Genomic DNA, 23,120 nt, shown 5'->3' on the forward strand with positions numbered 1-23,120 from the left:
AAATAAGTGTGAACTCGAACTGCAACAACTACAGTGGAAGCGGACCTAATACTTGTAAGTGATTCTGCGTCTAGTCGGGATTCTGCTCCATTTTTGTGGCGTAGGTTGTCTGTTCCTTTTCCTTGTAGACTGTTGCTCAGTGTCCATTTCAACGATGGGGTTGAGACCCACCGCCCTTAACAGATTCTCTCCTTCATCCACGCTGCTTGCCTGGTGCGTGGCTCCATTTTTACGAACTTGGAGGGCTCCTGTAGGAAGCCACTTGTATCTGATGCCCGCCTCATTGAGACGCAAAGTGACTTTTTTCAGAACTCGTCTGATCGCCAGGGCTTCAGGAGCCACGTCAGGAAATATAGCAATGGTTGAACCTTTAAACTCCAGTTTGGGGGCTTTCTTAGCTAAAGTAAGGATGACATGTTTCTGTGATACATCGTCAAACTCAGCCAAAAAGTCTCTAGGACCCTTCCGGTCTTTAGATGCTTTTGCACCTAGTCTATAAGCTCTCCTCAGCTTGGGCATCTTGCCGTTTTCTAAAGCAAACGAAGTCCCCAACCATTGGGTAAGGAAGGACACTGGATCCTCCTCCTTCTCCACCTCTTCCGGGAAGCCGCGAAACTTAACTAGTTTCTCTCTGACTCGATGCTCCAGATACAGGATCTGCTCACGGGACCAAGCCTCAGCCTCCTGAAGGTAACGTACCTCCTCGTTAGTCACTGTGGTGGCTTCCAGCGCCGCATCGGCAGTTAGGGCTACATTTTGGATGGTTGTCTGGAGTGCCTCAATTTGCTCAGTAATAGGCCTTAGTGCTGCACTAATCGAGTCGTGTATGTCCGCTTTGATTTCGGCTTTTAAAGCCTTGAAGCTCTCCAGGAGGTCCTGCTTCGTGAAAGGATCTGAGCTCGGGGCTTTGCCTTGCATTCCGGACGCCATTTTAAAAAACCGCCGAAACGGACTCTCTCTCTATCGCTCTCCGCTTCTGGCGAAAGCGGCTCTATTTTTTTAAAAAACGTCCACGCTAGTGGGGAAGAGGTTCCCCTTTAGGGCTATGGCTTTTTCCGCCGGAAAAACTACAAAATCTGTTGAATTTGGCAGGGAGGAAGGCCAAGGAACCCGAGAGACACCTCACGGAGCTTCCGTTGCGTACGCTCCCGAAGCCCCGCCCCCGTGGGGCTAGGAAGATGAACCCCCCTCAGTCATTGGTGTTGTGCAATGCCAGGTCTATAAATAATAAGACCATGGTCCTTAGGGACTTCCTCCTAGAGCAGAATGTAGACCTGGCGTGCGTGACTGAGACCTTGGTGAGGGAAGGGGAGAAGTAGCTCTCTCCCAGTTGGCCCCTCCCGGGTTCTTGGTTCTACACCAATCAAGGACTAGGGGGCGGGGGGAGTGGCTCTATTCATCCGGGAGGCTTTCTTCTTCAGGGCGCTGCCGCCGCCGAAGATCACGGGCATTAAGTGTGCCGGCCTGGTGTGGGAGGCCAGGGAGAGTTTGGCAATTTGGCTAGTGTACTGACTGCCTAACGCACCAACAGATAGCCTGCCGTCCCTAATGGAGGCCATATCAGGCTGGGCATTGGAACACCCTAGACTGATAGTCTTGGGTGATTTCAATGTCGATGCTGATGATGCGACCTCTACTCAGGCAGTGGACCTAGTGTCGTCCATGGCGTCACTGGGACTCTTCCAATATGTAACAACCCCCACTCACCGAGCTGGGCATTTGCTTGATCTGATCTTTGCGGTGGGGGTAACAGTGGACCGGGTCACTGCCTTGGCATTCCCATGGTCGGACCACCATGCCTTGAGAGCCTGCCTGAATGTCCCACCCCAACTGTTTAGCGACAAGTGCATTTTAGCTCGCCCTTGGAGCTAAAATGAAGCAAGAGCTAAGACAGCTAGAGAGACGGTGGCGTTGAACTCGAGACGAAGCTACAAGAACATCTTATAGGACGTTTATGAGATCCTATGAGATGGCAGTCAAAGCCGTGAAGAGAGAGTACTTCACGGCTATGATTGCGAGCTCACGCCCAGTCCAATTGTTTAGAACAATTTGGTCTATAATTGTTTTACCAGAGGGCAAGCCAAACGTTAGGAAATTGGATATAGGCTGTGAGGCATTTGCAAGCTATTTCGCAGACAAAGCCTTGGCGCTCCGCTGCGACCTCCCCGCCACAGTTGAAACAGTGAGTGAGCTCGAGGCTCCATGCACATCTTCGACTTCAACCCTGGATCAATTCAGCCCACTCAGTCTAGAGGAAGTTGACAGATTGCTCACGGCTGTACATCCAACCACGTGCCTCCTGGACTCCTGCCCTTCCTGGCTTATTAAAGCTGGCCACGAGGGGTTTCAAGGTGGCCTTAGGGATATTATCAACAAGTCCCTCTCTGAGGGGCTGTTCCCAGGGGCACTCAAGTAGGTGATGGTCTGCCCTCTCTTTAAAAAAACCATCTCTGGACCCGGCCAAATTGGCTAATTATTGGACGGTTTCCAATTTGCCCTATCTGGGCAAATTGAGAGGGCAGTGGCGATACAGTTGCAGGGCTTTATGGATGACACTTCCATGTTAGATCCCTTCCAGTCCGGCTTTCGCCCGGGACGGCACTGGTCGCTCTTACAGATGACCTCCAGAGGCATCTGGATTGGGGCGGATCGACGGTACTTGGACCTGTTGGCTGCATTTAACATGGTCAACCATCAGTTACTGATCCACCGCCTCGCTGATATGGGAATTCAGGGGCTTGCCTTGCAATGGCTTGCTTACTTTCTTCATGGTCGGGGACAAAGGGTGGCGTTAGGGAAGCAGCAGTCCAAGAGGCACCCACTGGTGTGTGGGGTGCCTCAATGGGCAGTGCTCTCCCCAATGTTATTCAATGGTGCCGGCACTGGAGGTTGGGAGTTTGGGAGTGTGCCTGGATGCCTTCTTGACAATGGAGGCACAGGTAGCAGCCACTGCCAGGTCAGCCTTCTATCATTGGCCCCCTTCCTGGACTGCAGTTGGCCCCCTTCCTGGACTGCAATGACCTGGCCACAGTGATCCATGCGATGGTCACCTCGAGACTGGACTACTGTAACGCTCTCTACATGGGGCTACCCATTTTGCAAGTTTGTAAGCTGCAGCTAGTGCAGAACGCAGCAGCCAGTCTTTTGATGGGCCTCCCGAGATGGGAGCACATCCAGCCTGTGCTGAGGACACTGCACTGGCTGCCAATAGCATACCGAATTCACTTCAAGGTGCTGGTACTTACCTATAAAGCCCAATATGGCGAGGGTCCGGCATACCTGAGGGACTGCCTTTCCCCATATATACCCCAGAGAGCACTACAGTCAGGGTCTCAGAATCGTTTGACCCTCCCTGGTCCTAAGGAAGCCAGGCTCACAATCACCAGGGCCAGGGCCTTTTCAGTGGCGGCTCCATACTGGTGAATGAGCTCCCAGAGGAGATCAGGGCCCTGCGGGACCTTTCAAAGTTCTGCAGGGCCTGCAAGACGGAGCTCTTCCACCAGGCCTTCAACTAGGAGCCGCCCCCACTATCACCACCAACTCTTGGCTTGATGGCCGGCTTCTGCAAAGAACATCGAGAAACTGGAAAATGTAAAAGTACACCACCTTGTATAATTAGCGAAACATCAACAGCACTTATTATTATTATTATTACTATTACTGATTTTGAATTGTTTTACGAGGATTTTAGTGGATTTTAATTGCTATTTATATATTTGTAAAATGTTTTAATGAATGTAAGCCACCCTGAGCCTGCAAATGCAGGGAGGACGGGGTATAAGTAGAATAATAAATAAATAAAATAATAAATAAGCATATAACTGGCTACTCATCAACCTCACCTCAGAACCATGGCAATTTGAAACCCAACTGAAGAAGCATATAATTTGTAGCCTGAACTTTTTACACAAAGAGTTGGGTACACCTAATATTACTGTTCCCTATATCCCCTCTCTTTCTGAAGATGCATTCAGTCAGCCCATTCATGTCACACTTCTACACAGAGTTAGTTACAGACAATGCTTCTCACTGATGGATACTATTTGTACATGATGAAAAAAATACATTGGAAGCCTTCACTGTAATGTGGCAACTGTGAAATAAATGTCTGCACAATTCCAGTAAGAGCTTTTTGCTTTAGACTGTCCATCAATTACTTTCCCAGGGAAGTTGATTTTGCAAAGAACTATCATTCAGTAAACAGCTTAGTATTTTATTTTTCTATCATTATATTTTTTCCAAATACTTCATAAAATATAATTTGTATGTTATTTCTACATTTAAGACTTCATGCATATAGATAGTCGCAAACCTAACCTTGAAGAAAATTCTGCAGTGAACTGTAATAAGGCATCGCCTTCATTTTCAGTGTTGTCTGGCACTAAAAAAAGGAGAGGAAAATATTAGAATGTACTGACACACAATTTTAAAGCATTCCTTTTTATTACTTCCTTAATTCTACTTCTGATCTATTCTAAGAACTTATTAGGAACCCTTAACAAAGAGAACAGGCTTTACTGGAGATCAGTGATGATAAGACTGTTCTGTGGACAAATGAAATCTGCAGATAGTTCTAGGAAGATAAAGAAGGTAATATTAGTTTCCATATTCCAATTACTATTATTTTACCAATATAATTAGAAGACTGTAAATTACAATTTGCAAAAAATGTAAGTAGCTGATTAGATTTCAGCATTCTTCTGTAAATATAAACTGTAACAGAAAAAAGAAGTAAAACAAATAATTCAACCAAGAAACCCACTGGATAGAGAGCTGGAATTAAGATTCTGGTCTGGAGGAGCAGAGTTTGAGAGATTTTTGAGATCTAATCTATTGAAGCAATATGGTTTTCAGAGGAACACCAACACCAGTCCTCCGACTATCATACATGCCTTCTAACTCAGGTATTTTTTGTCTACTTTTTATATTCTTCTAGAATGAAAACCTAACACTGAATTTTGTTGCTCAGGAGGATTCTTCACAATTGTATTAGCCGCAATCTGCAAACTCCATAACATTTTGCAGGAAGCCCTACCCATGCAGGTTACAAAACCCTCCCCGGGAAGATTACAAATTGACATCATTTCTGGCAGGCCCCGTCTTTCACTACGCATTACATTCATGGTGAGGTCATGAGTAGACCTTTCCATAAATCCACACCTCCTGTATTCTAGTAAGGAGAGGACTGAAGACTTCATACTGAAAGGTAATGGAACAAAGAACAGTTGGGTTGCCAACTTCTGGGTTGGGGTGGGGGTTGGTGATCTCCTGGAATTGCAACTTATCTCCAGATGACAGAGATTTCTCCTGGAGAAAATGGCTGCTTTGGAGGGTGAACTCTATGGCATTATATCCTGCTGAGACCCCCCCTCTTCCCAATCCCCACGGTCCCCAGGCTCCACTACCATAACTCCAGGAATTTCCCAAACCAGAGCTGGCAACTAGGGTTCCCAAGTCCGAGCGGCGCTGTAGCGGGGGACTCCAGCGCTGCTCTGGGAGTGTGTGTGCGTTCGCAAAGCACGCACATGCCGCAACCATGTCACCCGGAAGTGACGCGACCACGCCGGGCACGCTGGGGGTGGGGCCACGACCATCCGAAGGAAAACCATAGAGTTTTCCCTTGGATGACCGTGGCCCCGCCCCCAGCGTGCCCAGCGTGGTCGCGTCACTTCCAGGTGACGTGCACATCGTGTGCTTTGGGGGTGGGGTTCTTCCCGGGGCCCGATCCGCCGGCGGGGAATGGGCCTCTGGGGCGGGGGTTTCCCCGCCCCCCCGGGGGGACTTGGCAAGCCTACTGGCAACCCTAGTTAGCACACAGATTCTCTCTCTCTCTTTGGTTGGTAGCAGAGGACTGTTTCCTTTTTGTACATATTATTCTGTCACTTTTGCAAAGGAACCTTTCCTATGTCAAACATATTCAGAATATGAAAATTTACTGATATATTTGCACTTTGGCTTCAAGGTTTAACCACACTCCTAGGCTTTGTTTCAATCACTTTTCTATGACATTCTATCTGAACCATTTCCAGCCTTTATTTTGTGTTCAGTTTTCACACAATAATATTGTGCTGCTATAATACTAATGTCCTGTGTGAGAACAGTGTATAGACAAATTGAGAGGGAGACAGGAAACATAGATTATAAGATGCCAAGATTACTTATAGAAGACCTACTTAAAAACTGATGCTAGTGCTGAAAGCAGAACTTGAAGGACAAGGAATAAACATAGCAAATCATCATCTTGAGGCTGATACCAGTAATGCATGCCATTATCTTCCACAGCTTTTCTTGCTATAAACAGTGAGCTGGAGAAGACAATAAACTTAAATACCGGACTGAGTGGATCCATGAGCATGAAACGCAAACATAACTAACTTCTTCAGTAGATTGTTTTCTGTAATTTAATATTCCATCTCTAAATTGTGGCCATCTCCACCACTCAAGAGAAAAACGTCTTCCTGGGCCCAATAATGCCACTACTATCAAATTTGAAATCTTCATGTATCAACCATGAACATTTTAGCAAGTGCCAATTTTAAAATATGTTTGATACTATTGATTATTTCTACTATGATCACCCTTCTTAGCTTCAAAATTTTTATTATTTCTCCCAGGATATTTGCCCACATAACTGACTCTAAATGTAAGCTCATTTCTGAGGACTTGAGCAGTTGTATTCAGTATACATTTATACATGGTGGCATTCTCATGTCCCTTTTTTCTTATTTTTGGAAGATGACATTTCCAGTGAAAGCAAACACAAAAAAACTACACTTGGATTAGATCCCAAGCCTCCCTTCCATGAAAGCTTTGTCCATCGACTGAACAGAAAGCAGCCAATGGATTCAGCTTTGCAGAAAAGAATCATTGGCTCCAAACCACTATATCCTTAGAAAGAGTTTTAGAAAAAACAACACAGTAGAAGTATCCCTTATTATTATAGCTATATTTAACGTTACACTATTGATGGTATAAGGGATTACACTGCTTACTCATTGGAGATTTCCTCAGTGCCGATGATGCCATACCAAACATCTCTCCATCATCTACTCCAAACTCTGTAGCATCTTCAAAGTCATCTCCGTCACTGTCACTAACCATGTGTACATCTGTGCATTGCTAGTTTATTAAAAAAATAATTTTAATAATAAACAAATGCATATTTCAGTATCAGTAGCTTCCAATATTCAAGTATAAAAATGAACCAATCTTAAGCCCAGTACCTCTGAAGCAATTTCACAAATACTGTGGTTTGAATAATGTAGAAAAATGTATTTACTTCAATAAAATGATAATGCCAAGAGAGTTCTTGCTTTTCTTTGTTTTATGTGTGATTAAAGTTTCAAAGGCTGGATTCATTTCTGATGGAAAAAAGGAAGGTATGTCTGATTTAAGACATCATTTTCTCTCAATTTCAGCAACTGAGGCATGTGGCACAATCTAAGACAAGAATTTGTATCTAACAACTTAATCTAACTAATTCACTGAGACTATTCAAAAATTATTCATGTCAGCCTCACCTCTAGCAACAGTTGCTCAATAATAACACATAAAGACAGGTTGCTTACCTGTAACTGGTGATCTTCGAGTGGTCATCTGTGCATTCACACCCTTGGGATACTCTGCGCCTGCGCTGAACCTTCTCGGTACCGATAGCTAGCAAAAGGGATTTTCGCGCCTCTCCCAGGTCACGCGCCGGCTCCACTGCGCATGACCAAGGAGGGGCACGCAGATCCCGCCAGTTCCTTCTGACCGCCGCCCAACAGCCTTCAAAGAAACAAGATGAAGGGCCGAGAGCAGAGGGGAAGGAGGGCGGGTGGTGTGAATGCACAGATGACCACTCGAAGATCACCAGTTACAGGTAAGCAACCTGTCTATCTTCTTCGTGGTCTCTGTGCATCACACCCTTGGGAGAATAGCAAGCAATAACTCTTACCTGGAGGAGGGGCCGAGGCCCTACACCTGCGCCGTCTGCAAGATAGACCGACCCAACGCCACACGACGAGTAGACCGGACATCAAGGGCATAATGCTTCACGAAGGTAAGCGGAGTAGCCCAAGTCGCAGCGTTGCAGATGTCCTCCAACGGCATCCCTCTCAGGAAAGCTGTGGAAGCCGCCACCGCCCTTGTAGAGTGGGCGCGAAGTTGACCTGGAAGGGGTCTCTTAGCCAAAGCGTAACATAGCTTGATTACGTCCACAATCCACCTGGACAGCGTCTGGGAAGAGATCTTCTTCCCTAGGGAGGGCATACTGTGAGCAACAAACAAGGCTGGAGACTGACGAAAAGACTTGGTCCTGCCCAAATAGAACAGCAACGCCCTCTTAACATCCAGAGAGTGCAATTTCCGTTCCTCTTCATTGGCAGGAGACGGGAAAAATGACGGCAAAACTATATCTGAACGTAGATGAAACTCCGAAACGACTTTCGGTAAGAAGGAGATGTCCAAAGACAACGACACCCCATGAGGGGAAAAAATCAAGTATGGTGGATCACACCTTAAAGCAGACAACTCACTGACTCGACGAGCAGAAGTAATGGCCACCAGAAACGCAGTCTTGAGCGATAACAACTTTAGAGAGCAAGTGGCCAGTGGTTCGAAGGGTTTTCCCATCAAAAACCGCAAAACTAAAGCCAAATCCCAGGCCGGAGTCGGAGAACGACGGGGAGGGTACAGGCGAATAAGACCTTTACAAAACTGTTTCGTCTGAGGATGCGAGAAAACTGAAAACCCATCAATAGATGGATGAAAAGCTGACACCGCAGCTAAATACACCTTAACTGAAGAAAAACTGAGTCCCAAGTCCATTCTGGACAAAATAAACGCAAAAATAGACCTCAAATCCACTGGCGGAGGAGGTAAATTGGAAGAACTCAAGTACTGTAGGAATAAATCCCACTTCTTTGCGTAAGACGTCCTAGTAGACAGTTTACGACAATTCAACAGGACCTCATTGATACGGTCATCCATCACTGAAAGCGTATTTCCCATAGAGTCAACTTGAGACTCAGAGGATCGTAGTGAAGGACCTGGCCTTCCTGAGCTTGGAGGAGATCCAACTCCTGCGGGAAGTGTACGAAGGATCCCTTGGCTAACCGCAGCAGTGTCGGAAACCACACCTGCCGAGGCCACCAGGGGGCTACCAGGAGACAATGGGGCTTGTCCTGTTGTATTTTCACAAGCACCCTGTGGAGCAGCGGAATCGGAGGAAATAGGTATAGAAAGTCGTGAGCCCACGACATCAACAGACCGTCCCCCATTGACAGAGGGTCCAACCCCGCTCTGGAGCAAAACCTGGGACACTTCTTGTTCAATCGAGTTGCAAAAACATCGATGTGGGGATGTCCCAGATGTTGAAAAAGAGGAAGGAGATACTTTGAGTTCAACTCCCATTCGTGGTCCGATGCTCCCCCTCTGCTCAGGAAATCCGCTTGTTGGTTCAAAGTTCCTGGCAGATGGGCAGCTTGGAGAGTGATGTTCCAATGAAGGCACTCTTCCCATATGTCCATAGCTAGCCTGCAAAGGGACCTGGACACGGTCCCGCCCTGGCGATTGATATAAGCCATCGCAGTTGTGTTGTCCGTAAAAATCAACACAGCTTTTCCTACAACCTGTCTGAGTAAGGATCTGAGGGCAAATTTTACGGCCAGCAGTTCCAGATAGTTGATATGATGACTCTTCCAAAGGGGTTGCCATGGAGCACCCACACAAGTGTCGTCTGTATGAGCACCCCAACCCCACAGGGAGGCATCTGTGGTGATGGACATTACGGGAACGATCGGTTGGAACGGTGCACCCGCCAACAGATTGGTGTCCACGAGCCACCACTGCAGGGAGACGAGGACCTGCGGAGGCACTACCAGTTGAAGGCTCGGAGGATGGATGGAAGGGCGAAATTTCTTTAGAAACCACAGCTGCAACGGGCGCATGCGAAGGCGTGCATATTCGATCACGGAAGTGGTGGCTGCCATGAGACCCAAGATCCGCTGAATGTGGACCGCTGATGTCACGTTGGACTGGAACAAACGTTGAATTTCCAGACGAATGGTATCTGCCCGTTGGCGAGGAAGGTACGCCCGAGTGGCTAGGGAGTCTATGACAGCTCCTATGAACTGCACGCGAGTTGCAGGTTGCAGCATGGATTTCTGTAAATTCACCAGAATTCCAAGGGAGGATAGGACCGACAATGTGATGGTGATGTGCTGAAGGAGACATTCTCTTGAATCTGCCACCATCAACCAGTCGTCTATATACGGAAAGATCTGAATGCCCTGAAGGCGAAGATGAGCGACGACAACCACCATTACCTTCGTAAAAACCCTGGGGGCGGTAGAGAGCCCGAATGGAAGGGCTTTGAATTGGTAATGGTCCTCCCCGACTGCGAATCTGAGGAACTTTCTGTGACGAGGATGGATGGAGACGTGAAAATAAGCGTCTTTGAGATCTAAAGTGACCATCCAAGTCCCTGGAGACAGGAGTGGTAAAATGCTTTGCAACGTGGTCATGCGAAACTTTCTGTAAATGATGAACCGATTGAGAAAACGAAGGTCCATGATTGGACGAAGTCCTCCGTCCTTCTTGGGGACCGTGAAATATTTGGAATAAATCCCGCGGCAACAATCCGCCATCGGGACTTTCTCTATAGCGTTTTTTTGTGTCAGCGATTGTACCTCCTGTAGCAGGGCAGGAGACGCCGGGGTTCTGATAAAACGGGAGATTTTGGGAGTCAGAGAAAACTCTATGAGATAGCCATCTCTTATTATAGAGTGCACCCATTTGTCCGTAGAAATGGCGAGCCATGCGTGCAGGAAGGGTGCAAGGCGAGTCTGAGCAGTAAGGTTGAAGTCAAAGTCCCTGTTTGGGATTCTTAGGGAATTTCGACTTATAGGCACCGGACGATTGTCCCTTATTTTTCGGGGGAAAAGACCGTGACTGAGAGGGAGGTCTTTGCCATTGATCCGTAGGTGATTTGTTGTACGGTTGCCTGGTCGACCAAGGTTGCCTAGGCCACTGCTTGGATTTCGAGTATTTGGTCGTGGGGGAGATCCCCAAACTCTTGGACGTCTTGATACTCTTATCCATTTCCTGCAGAACCGTGTCAGTGGTGGAGCTAAACAATCCAGAACCTTCAAAGGGAAGGTCTTCCACCGAGGATCTGGTGTCATATGGCAATGATGAAGAGCGGAGCCAGGCATGTCTGCGTAACGCTACAGAGGTTGCTAGAGTCTTACTAGCGGATTCCAGGGAATGCTTGGCAGCACTAATTTGGTGTCTAGCCAAGACCATCCCTTCATTCTGAATCCTTTTAATCTGAGGTTGGCACTCTTTGGGCACGTGCGGGAGGAAATCATTCAAACGCTTCCATAAATTGAATTGATAACGGCCCATGCAGGCGGCATAGTTCGCCGTTTTAATGCCCATTGCACCGACAGTGTAGAATTTTCTACCAACCGAATCCAACTTTTTTCCTTCTTTGTCTGATGGAGTAGAGTGGCTCGCTTTTCCTTTCGTGGACGAGGAAACGACCAAAGAATTGGGCTTAGGATGTGTGTATAAAAACTCAGCCCCTGATTCCTGGACCTTGTACATGTGATCCAGACGCTTATTAGAGACATTAATGGAGGCTGGACGAGTCCAAAAGTCCTTGGTAGTTTGCAAGAGAACTTTTGTCATTGGTAGAGCCACGGAGGGCGAAGTGTTAGAGTGCATAATGTCAAAAACGTTATCATCCACAAAACTGGCAACGAGAGTAGGAGTCATAGATAGATCTAATGCCATGCGTTGAATAAAATCTCCATAAGACTTAACATCCTCTGATGGAGAAATAGGTAAATCCGCTTCCACATCTTGCGAGGTGGGCTGTGCATCTACATCCTCGATATGTTCAGAAAAGCCATCTGAATCGGAGGATACATTGGATGGTTCTGGAGATGATTCGAGTAATTCAGGTTGAGACGGTGCCGGTGTGTTAATCGGGGGCACAACCGGGTCTGGTGGATGCGTCGGTATCGACTGCTTCGATACCGATGGTCGATCTTGAAAGCGCGAAATGCGGGATGACACCGACTGACGATCCCATTCAGGTGGGGGTGGTATCGGGAGTGCCCAAGGGTATGGGTATCGATTCCCGTACAAATAATGCCATTGCCTCTCATCCCAAGTCAGGGGAGGAGAAGTTGGTCGGTGCCGATCCTCGACTCCACGTTCTGGGGAGGCATGAGAGGATTGACGGCTCGACATATCAGATTGCGACTGATTTGTCTGTTGAGTAAGGTCGATGTCGAGATCCGAACCGATCGGGTGAGGTTCTTGCGTCGAGGCAAAGTGAGTGCCCGTCGGTGGGGGATATTTTAAGGCCGCAAGTCTTGCACCGTTTGAAACAACCCCACCGCGGGGCCATAGGCCAGCGGAGGGGAAACAAGAAAAACACAAAACAAACACCCGGAGAAAAATGCTAACTACAAAAATAAAGAAAAAGAAAGTAACTAAACGCAAGTTTAGCAAAAGTTTGTACTTAACAGACCGAAGCAGAAGGCGTCCTACCAGCGCGGCGGTCAGAAGAGAACTGGCGGGATCTGCGTGCCCCTCCTTGGTCATGCGCAGTGGAGCTGGCGCGTGACCTGGGAGAGGCGCGAAAATCCCTTTTGCTAGCTATCGGTACCGAGAAGGTTCAGCGCAGGCGCAGAGTATCCCAAGGGTGTGATGCACAGAGACCACGAAGAAGATTTTATAGTTTAGCTAACGATTTTCAACTAGCTGCATTATAAGAGCTTTGTTTTAATTTTACTTTTTCTCTCTTCAATCAACATATTCAAGTAGCATGGATTATGTTACTGTATGAAAAACTCAGTGTTATATGCTCTAATTTGGAGAACAAATTCAGCTTCCATCTATGTCTGAATAATCAGATAGATTTAATGCTTTGTTTTTTTACCTCTTCTGACTGTTCTCTGGTTTGTGTTGGTGAGGATCTTCTTCCAACTGTAAGTCGGTGGCAAGGATAAGAGATCCCAGATGCTGCTAGAGTAATCTGAAAACGAGACATAAATTGCTGCATCACATGTCTGATTGCCAGATTTTTCATGAACACATACTGTTGTGGACTTCAGTGAACAAAAATTAAAAGACAAGAAAGGTAAAAGAATAACAACATTGCTGTAATACTTGAGATGATCCCATGGTTTCCTCCTATTAAATGGTACATTTTATGCCCCAAATCATGCCATTTGTTCTACCAACATACCTTTTTCTATATAGAGCCTGTATTTAGTTCATTCTTTTGTAAGAGGGGCAATCATTTTCTCTTACTAGTTGACATTCCTTTTAAAATCCACCAATATAATAGTACAATGGATAGTAAGAGCTATTTCTTGAATCACAAGGAAGAGCAGAGTATAAATGTTTTCATAAATAAATTAAGAAATAGTAAGAGGCAGGAAGTTTCTGGCACAGGGCAGCAACTGTTTTTACCAAAATAAGTGGAGATGGGACCATCATAGTCATCACCATAATAATGCATCAGTGTTAACTGGCTAGGAAGGTCCAGAACAATTATTACAATTAATGTGTTTAGTCCAGGATTAACAAGCTTCCAAGTTCTCTTCAGGGAGCCTATCTTTGAGAAATCAGATTGCAGAACCTGATGATTGTGACACTTTTACAAAGTTGCACAGCATGGAGGGGGTGAGGAGGGCCAGCAGACCTGAGGATCAATGAGCCCAATTTGGTCTGCAGTGCATGTTCAAAAAGAAGGGGCTGCAGGCACACTGGGCATTTAGGGCCCTCCACCATTAAAACCTAACAGTGTTGTTCCTAGGAAGGAGCTTGGCAGGGACATGGGGCGCTGTCATCAATGGTGTGATGTCACTTCTGGGGAAAACCCAGAAGAGATATCATGTCTTTCTAGGAATAGTTAGAAACTGCCCCCCCCAAAAAAAAATAGTTTCCAGTGATTCCTAAAAAGGCATGGTGTCTAGGGTTGCCAACACTAGGTTGGGAAATTCCTGGAAATTCGGTGTTGGATCCTATGGAGGGACCTTAGCCGTATATAATGCAATAAAGTCCACTCTCCAAAGCAGCAATTTCTCCAGGGGAACCGAATTCTGTAGTTTGGGGATTAGCTGTAATCCAGGAGATCTCCAGGCTCCACCTGGAGGTTGGTGGCCCTAGTGATGTCCCACAGATGTCCCCTGGAAGTGATATCATGCACTTCGCTAAACAGGAATATGGCAGCCCTGGTCATTCACCAGCAACCTGCACCCAGCAGCAGCATAATGGAGGGACTGAAGAAGGAATGCGCAGGGCTGGGTTGCCTGCATGGCCCTAAAAGAGTGGTTGTCCCCCTAAAGGGCTCTGGGGAAGGTGCATGACAGTCACTTTTGGGGCTGACATATTTACCATGCCCCCAAGAAGCTGGTAACGGGCAGGAACACCAGCTTCCAGCCCCCCCCCCAAAAAATTCTTTCTTTGGTTATCCTCAACTGGCAGGTTAGGGGGCTTGCTGTCATCAGTCAGGCTGTCAGTTGCATCCATTGTTTCCAGCCTATGCTTCACCAAGACCTGAGGAACCAGTAATCAATCAAGTGTATGGATCGTCCATATTTCACTGTGTCTATGTTGTCCTTCTCTCCCTACCTTTCAGGCAGGCAGCTAGTCCAAGCTCAACTAAATCTAGTGGGTTTCCTTTAAAATGTGAAGGGCCCATCACAACACAGGATAACCCCAAAGATGCAATGGTGGCTATGAAATTCTAAACTGAACCAGATAGGAGATAAGAGATAGATACTGAAGTCCCCCATAACTAAAAACCTGGAAACATTCAGCACCAGACCCAAAACTGCTGTGTCCAGGGAGTATGTTGGTGGACAGCAAACCAACAGAATCCCTAACCTGTTGATGAACTCTGACAAAAGAAAAAAAATATCAAGGCTAGCTAGTGTTTGCATGCAAAAGAAGAAAGATGCATTGGGAATTGTTTCTAGTTGGCTCTCGCTTTTTTCCAGTGGAGCCATGGTCTCCTTAATTAATACACAGCTGTGCAAACATGTCCTTGCAGGATAAAAATACATGAATTGTCAAAACTGAAGATATAGAAATGTGTTTTCTGTCCTAAACTAGTTTTTCTATAATTTACTAAAGTCAATTTAAAATATTTGATTAAGTTCCTGTATTTAAAATATAAAGTTCTACCTTCTAAGTGACTATAGTGGCCAATATATCCATATGCAAATGCTAATAATGAACAGTAAAGGTGATATTTCATTCTCTGTAGCAAGCATGCTAGAAATATTCTATTTATTTTTATCCTCATTGGTGCATTTTTAATCACTTATGTGCTAGAATTCATAAAAGCCTTAATTTGCTGCAGGTTAAAGCAAGCTGATTAGAAGTGCCAGCTAGCCAAGTGAGTGTTGACCTGCCTGGACTAGCCTGCTGCCACATTCTTGTAGCAAGGTTAAATAGCAGTTTAGTCACAATTTTAAAATCACAGAGTTAAAAGGAAATGACTACTTCGGAATAAATGAAATATTAAAGTAGACATTTGGGTCAAGCTCAATTATCAGTGAAACTCTTTCATACATAACACAGAATCTATGCTCTTCTTTATAATACTGGCGCTGGCATTTTGTATTATATGCTTCATTAAATCTGTTTTTTAATACAGTCATGCAAAAGAAACATCCGCTGTTGTGATTCCACTAAGCATCTAAGCTAACTGAGCAGTGCACCAGAAGAAAAAGAGACAGAGGCCAACAAATGCAAATGCAGGTGTCACGGTGGCCAAGCAATAAGATCCATAGAGAACTGTCTCATACTGGATATCTTTGTCCAGTTTACACAGTTTTAAAGGACAAATAACTGGTTTAGGGTAATCCAGGCAGATGAACAGGGTGCTCAGGTTCTCCTGATAATGTCACAGATTTTGACACAAGACATCTAACCTTATGTTCCAATCAAAGGCTCTTTGAGATTTCAAGAAGGGAAAGATAATAAATACGTTATACTGAAATCTGATGCAAGATCAACAAAGAGAAATAGTTGTTTTCTAAGTATTTTAGCAGATACTTTTCTAGATCATTGTTTAACTGTATCTCAACACCACAGGAATATTAACGTTAAAATGTTTTTCTCCTACGGATGCCAGGTCCTTCATCGTTGCCGGTAGGGGACTTTGGGGAGCATTCCTAGGGGGGAAGAGGACATCCCCAACATGATGATGTCACACAGAAGTGACATCATCACGTTGGGAACCAGCACCCCACATGCCTGTCCAAGCGGCAAATTCACTGCTGGAGTTCAGCCCCCCCCTTTGCAAACAGCATTTAAAGGGACCCTTTGAATGCTGTTTGCAAGAAGCAGGGGCTGCGCATGCCTGAACTCCAAGTGCTGAACACTGCTGGAGTTCAGGCATGCCCCCCCATGTAGAAGGGCACTTAAGAGTGGTACATTTAATATATCTCCAATGATCCCCTATTTGCATGTTTCCCAAAGGCTCTTGGGGATGCTTCTGAAAGACTCACCATGACCTAGGTGGTATACAGCAGGACTGGGCTATCAGAAAGGGGAATGATTGAAAAAGTGCTGAAGGTACCACTCTTGAATGCCCTTTTAAGCCACCGGTGGTCGCTCTTAAGGGCACAGCTTTCCCCGCCTGCTGCATGAAATTGAGGGATCCCCCACCCCACCTGGGGACTGGCATCCCTATTTCCTCCTATAAATTACTCTGTGCATTCTCCTACAATGAGTTGCATGAAACCCCAAAACAACTTTGTCTTTATTATTTTCTTTAAAATCTAAGGTTTTCATTGAAAGGGCTGGGGAGTTGCCACCTAATTAAAATTAACATTTCACATCAACAGTACTGTGGTCTTAATCAATGGAGTACAATTTGTTATGTATTGAGCCTAAGCCTTTTGTCTTGCTGCACCTAGAACGGGCTTCTCTAGAACAATAGCTCGCCTGGATCCAGGAACTAACCAATAGATGAGCAATGTAATGTAAATATCCTATCACAGGGAGTGTGTGTGTGTTGGGCGTGGTGTTTTGCATGCTTATAAGCAGGGCTCCAGCCCTGCTAGCTTGTTTTGCAGTTTGCTGAAATCACTGAATAAACCTGAGCTGATCACTGCAATGCGTCTAGAACCCAGTATTTAACACAATTCATGATCCATTTTTATTCTGCCTGTCTCCTTCTCTTTCTCCCTATCTCTTTCTTCCGCCCTCTGCCCTCTGCCCTTTTTTCTTTTTTATTTCTTCATTTTCTCTTTTCCTCCTTCTCTTTCTCTTTATCTCTTCCTTTTGTCGATGGTTTTTCTTTCTCTGCCCATCTTTTTCTTCTCACTGTCCATGTTTCTCCTTCCATTCTTCTTACTATGTCCACGCCTCTCTCTTTTTAACTTTTCTTTTCAACTATTTTTGTCTTTTCCTTCTCCCTCCTTCCCTCCCTCCAGAATTCCTGTCTTTTTCCATTTCTCTTTTGCCCATTTCTCTCTTAGTGCATATTCATCTTCATCTGTTCTTCTTTCTTCATGTCTTCTCCTTTCCTTTCCTCTGCTCATCTCATTCTCTCCTCTTCTGGCCATCTCCCTTCTTTAAAAGTAGATAGAAATTCCTGTATCACTCACAAACGTGCACTGGAAAGGTGTTTTTTTTTTTTTTAATAATCTCGATTACAGGGTGGCTGCAGATTAGAAAGGAGTGATTTACAGTCCCATTCTAAGCAGAGTTACGCCCTTCTAAATCCACTGAAGTCAATGTTAATAATTGATAAATGATCTTGTATTTATGTCCCAATATACATTGGGGAAATGGGTGCTGACAAAACCATCCTTCAGAAAATAGGTTTAAAATGATTCAACTAGTGAGGGAGATTAGTATTAGCCTTTTTTCACCTAAATATCAGATTGGGAACTGAATTTTATTGGCGGTTATCATCAACAGGAGGAAATGGAATGGGAAAGCGGATGAATCAAGAATGGCATAGTTTCTCCACCTGTTCCCATGGGGTTGAATCCAGTTTAAATTGTCTGCCAATTTTCACCAATTCCCCCTTCCTGATGCAGATCCCTGGTTTGTCACATGCCATTCCTCAGGGTCCCCTGTCCCCCAGGAGCAGCATTTTGGTGAGATCAGCAGAGAGCTACTGGAGAGGGAAGGCAGGAACATTTTGTTCCGCAGACAGAAGTGTCTTGTGTGAATTAAAAATTTAGTCTGAATCCAACCCAGGCAAATAGTGTGAAAGGAAATTCATAGAGGATCTCTGCACCACCAGCACTTTCATCTCTAAGGATGAGGACTCACAGCAGCTCTGGTGCTTTAATTTAATTTAATTTAATTTAATTTAATTATATCTCACCTTTATCCCCAGTGGCTTACATCAGTCTCCACTCCTCTATTTTATCCTCGCAACAGCCCTATGAGGTAGGTTAGGCTGAAAATGTGTGACTGGCCCAAGGTTACCCAGCATGCTTCCATGGTAGAATGGGGATTCAAACCTGAGTTTCCCAGATCCCAGTCCAGCAATTCAATCACTACACCATGCTGGCTCTCACACGAGCTCTTGCAACTCACCTTAAATCATGTGGTAATTCACCTGTGAGAGATGAGTGAAAACAACCCCAACATGGTGAAAAATCTAATTTAATAGCACATTAACTACTTTTACATTGATGCATAATTTAAAATAAGGAGGGGTTAATCATTAAGAATATTTTTATTCATACCTCCACAAGAGACCGAGTTGAAGTGCAAATGCAGGAGTGCTATAAAAGACTGAAAGAAACCCACAGGAGATAATGTTCAGGAACATTACACATACCTGCTATTAACCCTATATAGTTTGCATTTTTGAAACATAATTGAGTCTCACTGACATGGTTAAGAGCCTAGGGATGATGTCTGGTCCAGCTTTATTGCTTTATTGATGGAGATGCAGCTGCAAAAAAGCCATTCTACTATGTCCACTGAGCACATAAGACCTTGACCTGGCCATGTAGATCCATGCTATGGTTACCTAAAGGCTGGACTACTGTAATGCACTCTACCTGTGTCTGCCCTTAAAGCTACAGCTGGTACAGAATGTCGCAGCCTGGCTTCTACTGGGCACCAAGCAGCATCTGCATATCATTCTCTTTCTGCAGACACTCCATTCTGCAGACACCCCAAAACCCTTAAATGGCACTGGACCCACATACCTGCATAATTACCTCTCCTGCTATGTTCTGCTGTGACAGCTCCACTAATCTAAGCAAAGCCTTCCGAAGCTGCCCCCCACAAATGGGTAAAATTGGCAGCTGCCTGTCTTATCCATGCATATTCTCTGCACTAATTCCTACATTGTAGAACAGTCTACCTGAGGCAATTTGGAAGGCTCTTCTATTATTTCACAAAATGATATCATTTTATGCTATCATGTGCAAAATAGAATTGTTGAGGAGGTCATTGTCACAGAAGGAGGTTCAACTCAGGAGATGCTTTTGAAAGGCTCACCATGACCTCATGCATGGGGATGCTTTTGAAAGACTCACCATGACCTAAATGGTATATAGCAGGACTGGGCTAGCATAGGGGGATCATTGATGTATTGAAGGTACCACTCGTGAGTGCCCTTCTACATGGGGGGGCATGTGCGGCCCCCGCTTCTTGCAAACAGCATTCAAAGGACCCCTTTAAATGCTGTTTGCAAGAAGGGGAGGGCGCCTGAACTCTAGCAGTATGTCAGCAGCTGCGCTGGGCTCAGCAGCGGGAGACCCTAGGCTCATTAGTAGCCATGCCAGGCTTGGTGCTGGGCAGGATATAGGATTCCCCCGAGTCAGGGGGGTAAGGATATGGGAATCCCCCCACGAGTTCCCCCATGAATCAACATCAATGGGGGGTAGGGATATCCCTGCGAGTATTGCAGGTCCCCACTTGTATATTCTAATAGCCAAGTTGGTCAAATCTGAGGAAACTTAAATCCGGCCAAGACAGATCTTTCTAAAAACCTGAAAAATGCTTTAGGTTTGCAGGAAAATGTGGAATTTTTTTTTTAAAAAAAAACTGGGTGTTTTTTTTTAAAAAAACCCCAAATGATAAAGGAGTGCCTGTAGATTTAAGAAACAGATTCCCTCCGTAGCCACTACTAAGCAACCATAGTATTCCAGGCTTGGTTCTGTCAGTAAAAGGCAGGGGGAGAGGACAGGGCCCTTTCCAGGCCTATTTTTAGCTTTTGAGGGAGGACTCATTGGGGCCAGGCCTAGTTAGGGTTGTCAGCTCCAGGCTGGGGAATTCCAGGAGATTTTCTGGTGGAGTCTGAGAATGGTTTTGTGGAGGGGAGAGACCACAGCTGGATATAATGGCATAGAGTCCACACTCCAGAGTGTGACAGATCTTTTTCAGGGTGACAGATCTATGTCATATGTAGTTTAGTGGCAATTCTGGAAGATCTTCAGGTCCCACCTGGAGTTTGGCAACCCTAGGCCTGGCAGCAACCTCAGTGTAACTTGATACTACCCAACTTGCATGACTCAAGTAGGCCTGGCTGCTTGCTACTGTTAAGCAGCAGCCACCCTATGAATGCTAGTGTGGTGTCGCAGTTAGAGCTCAGAGTAGGGTCTGCAGATCCAGGTTCAAATTCCATCTTGTTGTGGAAGCTCACTGGGTAATTTTGCACCAGTCACGTACTTTAAGCCTAACCTACGTCACAGGGTTGTTGTGCAGATTAAAAGGAGAAGAGGAGAATAATGTAAGTTGCTTTGGTCCCCGCTCTAGAGAAAGATGGGGTAAAAATGAAGTAAACGAATAATAAATATAGCTGGAGATGGGAGGTAAATAAAAGGTAGGTTGGTGAATGGCTGAGAAGGAGAGACTGAGGCAAGGGAAGGTGAGAGAGGAAATAGTGTGGGGAGGGGGATAGAGGATAAAATGAAGTGCCACCACACAAGTCCTTAAGGGTTCCCTACCACGCAAGTGGGTCTGGCTCAGTGGCTGGTACCATACAATGGGTCCACAGTTTTACTAGTAGATGCTGCCAGGGGGGAGAGGGAAAGCTTAAGACAGAGGGATAACAGTAGGTTGGCTGTTAGGAGGGAAGGAGATAGGGCTACCAACTTCCAGGTTAGGAAACACCTGGAGCATTAGTGGGTGGAGCCTGAGGAGGAGAGGGACCTCAAAAGGGTGTAATACCATAGACTCCACCCTCCAGTCATTTCCTCCATGGGAACTAGGGTGGCCAACTTCCAGGTGGGGCTGGATATCACCCGGAATTACAAACTGATTGCCATATAACACGGATCAATTCTCCTGGAGAAAATGGCTGCTTTGGAAGGTGGACTCTATGGCATTATACCCTGCTGAGGTAACTTTCCTCCCAAACCTTGCCTCCCAGGGGTCCACCCCCAATATCCAGGAATTTTCTATCCTGGAGCTGGCAACTCTAAGGAGAGGAGGAATAAGGGAAAGGGCAGAGTGTATGGGGACTTTCAAGAAAGGGAAAGAGGGAAAGAATAGTAGGGGAGGGGAAAATGAGATGCTTCCTGCAAGCCCTTGTGGGTTCCCTCTTGTACATATATAACACTGAACAGAATTTTCCTAAGTATACAATTTCAAATATTAATCTGTTAGGCAACGTATTAGTCGCAATCTTCAAAGAAGCATACATTAAATAAAAGGACAGTCTCTTGATGACCTGGTCCTCAGACTATAAATTTAAAAACTGTATTTTTTTCTTTTACAATGAGTGGTTTCAAAACATCCAGTCATAGAAGTATTTCCAACTTCCTTATCTAATTACAGAACTATTCCAGTTCATATGAAGAAGTGCAGGAGTTTCTGATAGTATGAACATGTAGAAGAAATATCATGTAGTAGCTAGTGGGAAATTTTGTCCTCTTTCTCTCCACTTGCACTAAGGCTGCAATCCAATTGCACACAATGAGACTTATTCTTGAATGAATATATTTACATAGGACTGGGCTACACAGGTGACAAAGCAAAGAGAATAAAATACTCTGCTTTGACAAGTTATTCCAACAGCTTCCTCCAAGTAACAATCTAAAAATCTAAAGCAATGGACCTAGACTAGAACAACTGCATAGGGATTGCACTGTAGGAAAACTAAGGCAGCTTCCAAAGTATACTTGCTGGAATGTTCATTCCAAGAAAATTAACAGGATTATTTCCATACAAATGCATTGAAGATTAGTCTGTAAAATCTACCACAATGTTGCTCTACCAAAATCAGACTTCTGATTTCAAGGTCAAATTGAGGACAGCAAACAGAACAGGAAAAATGGCAACCACGCAAACTTTTCCAGTGAACAGAGTGTAAATGTAATGGAATTAGCCCTAGGCACAGTTACATATACTCATTGCCATGCATCTGCTCACAACAATTATATAAAACCCAGCAATCAATCTGACAGTTTTTCACTTTTAATGCAGAGCTCCAAGCAGTGCCATAACCACTTAAATACTGACATGACATAGGAAGAGAAGCTTTCTTCAGATGTGAAGCCACAAGAGATAGATTGGGGATGAGCTACAGTTCCTCACTGACTGCTACATGGTCACTCTGATCTATTTCCTAACTTTTTCTTCTTTATGCTTTTTTACCATAATAAAGGACCCTCTTTCCTTCCTAGCAGGAATTCTGGAGTAAAAAGGGGAAGAAACTGCCAATAAATGTATCTGAGAATCTATTAGAGCAGCTATCTACGTTCTCTTTGCTGAGTTATGAACTGTACAATATCACTGGGAAAATCTTTTCTGCATCATTCAAGTTCAGTATACTCTCTATGACTACATCTTAAGAGCCTGGGATGTAATTTACATGTTATTTTGGTTCATCATAAACCTGATTTTTAAAATCCAAGGTGTCCTCAAGAATATTTCATTACTCAACTATAACACAAAATATGCTGCTTTACATAGTAGCTTGATGTGGGAAAAGTATAAAATGGAGAGAACAAAAACAGTTCTATTATAAGCAGAATACTCTGAGATATAAAAAAGTGGCAATGGAAGTGTTTATTTTGTTCCTCAAACTTTTTATTACATTGTATATACATTTACAGCTTGGGCAAAGCAATCCTGTGTTACGACTGCTCTGTGGTGGCAAGCTATGGCACAGTTGCCGTGCAGCT

General features: G+C 44.9%; 1 protein-coding gene across 1 annotated transcript in view; it reads right to left on the reverse strand.

Annotated features, from left to right (window-relative positions):
• LOC107118316 (FAS-associated factor 1) overlaps positions 1-23,120 on the reverse strand; it is a 207,026-nt gene that overhangs the window by 165,465 nt on the left and 18,441 nt on the right. The window contains exons 2-4 of the mRNA XM_015420620.1: positions 12,935-13,030; positions 6,993-7,119; positions 4,318-4,381 (exon numbers count right to left, since the gene is read on the reverse strand). Of these exons, the coding sequence (XP_015276106.1) occupies positions 4,318-4,381; positions 6,993-7,119; positions 12,935-13,030 (287 nt within the window). The remainder of the gene's footprint in view (positions 1-4,317; positions 4,382-6,992; positions 7,120-12,934; positions 13,031-23,120) is intronic.

Source organism: Gekko japonicus, unplaced genomic scaffold (assembly GCF_001447785.1).
Source record: "Gekko japonicus isolate JY-2015 unplaced genomic scaffold, Gekko_japonicus_V1.1 scaffold1002, whole genome shotgun sequence".
In the NCBI taxonomy this organism is placed as follows: domain Eukaryota; kingdom Metazoa; phylum Chordata; class Lepidosauria; order Squamata; family Gekkonidae; genus Gekko; species Gekko japonicus.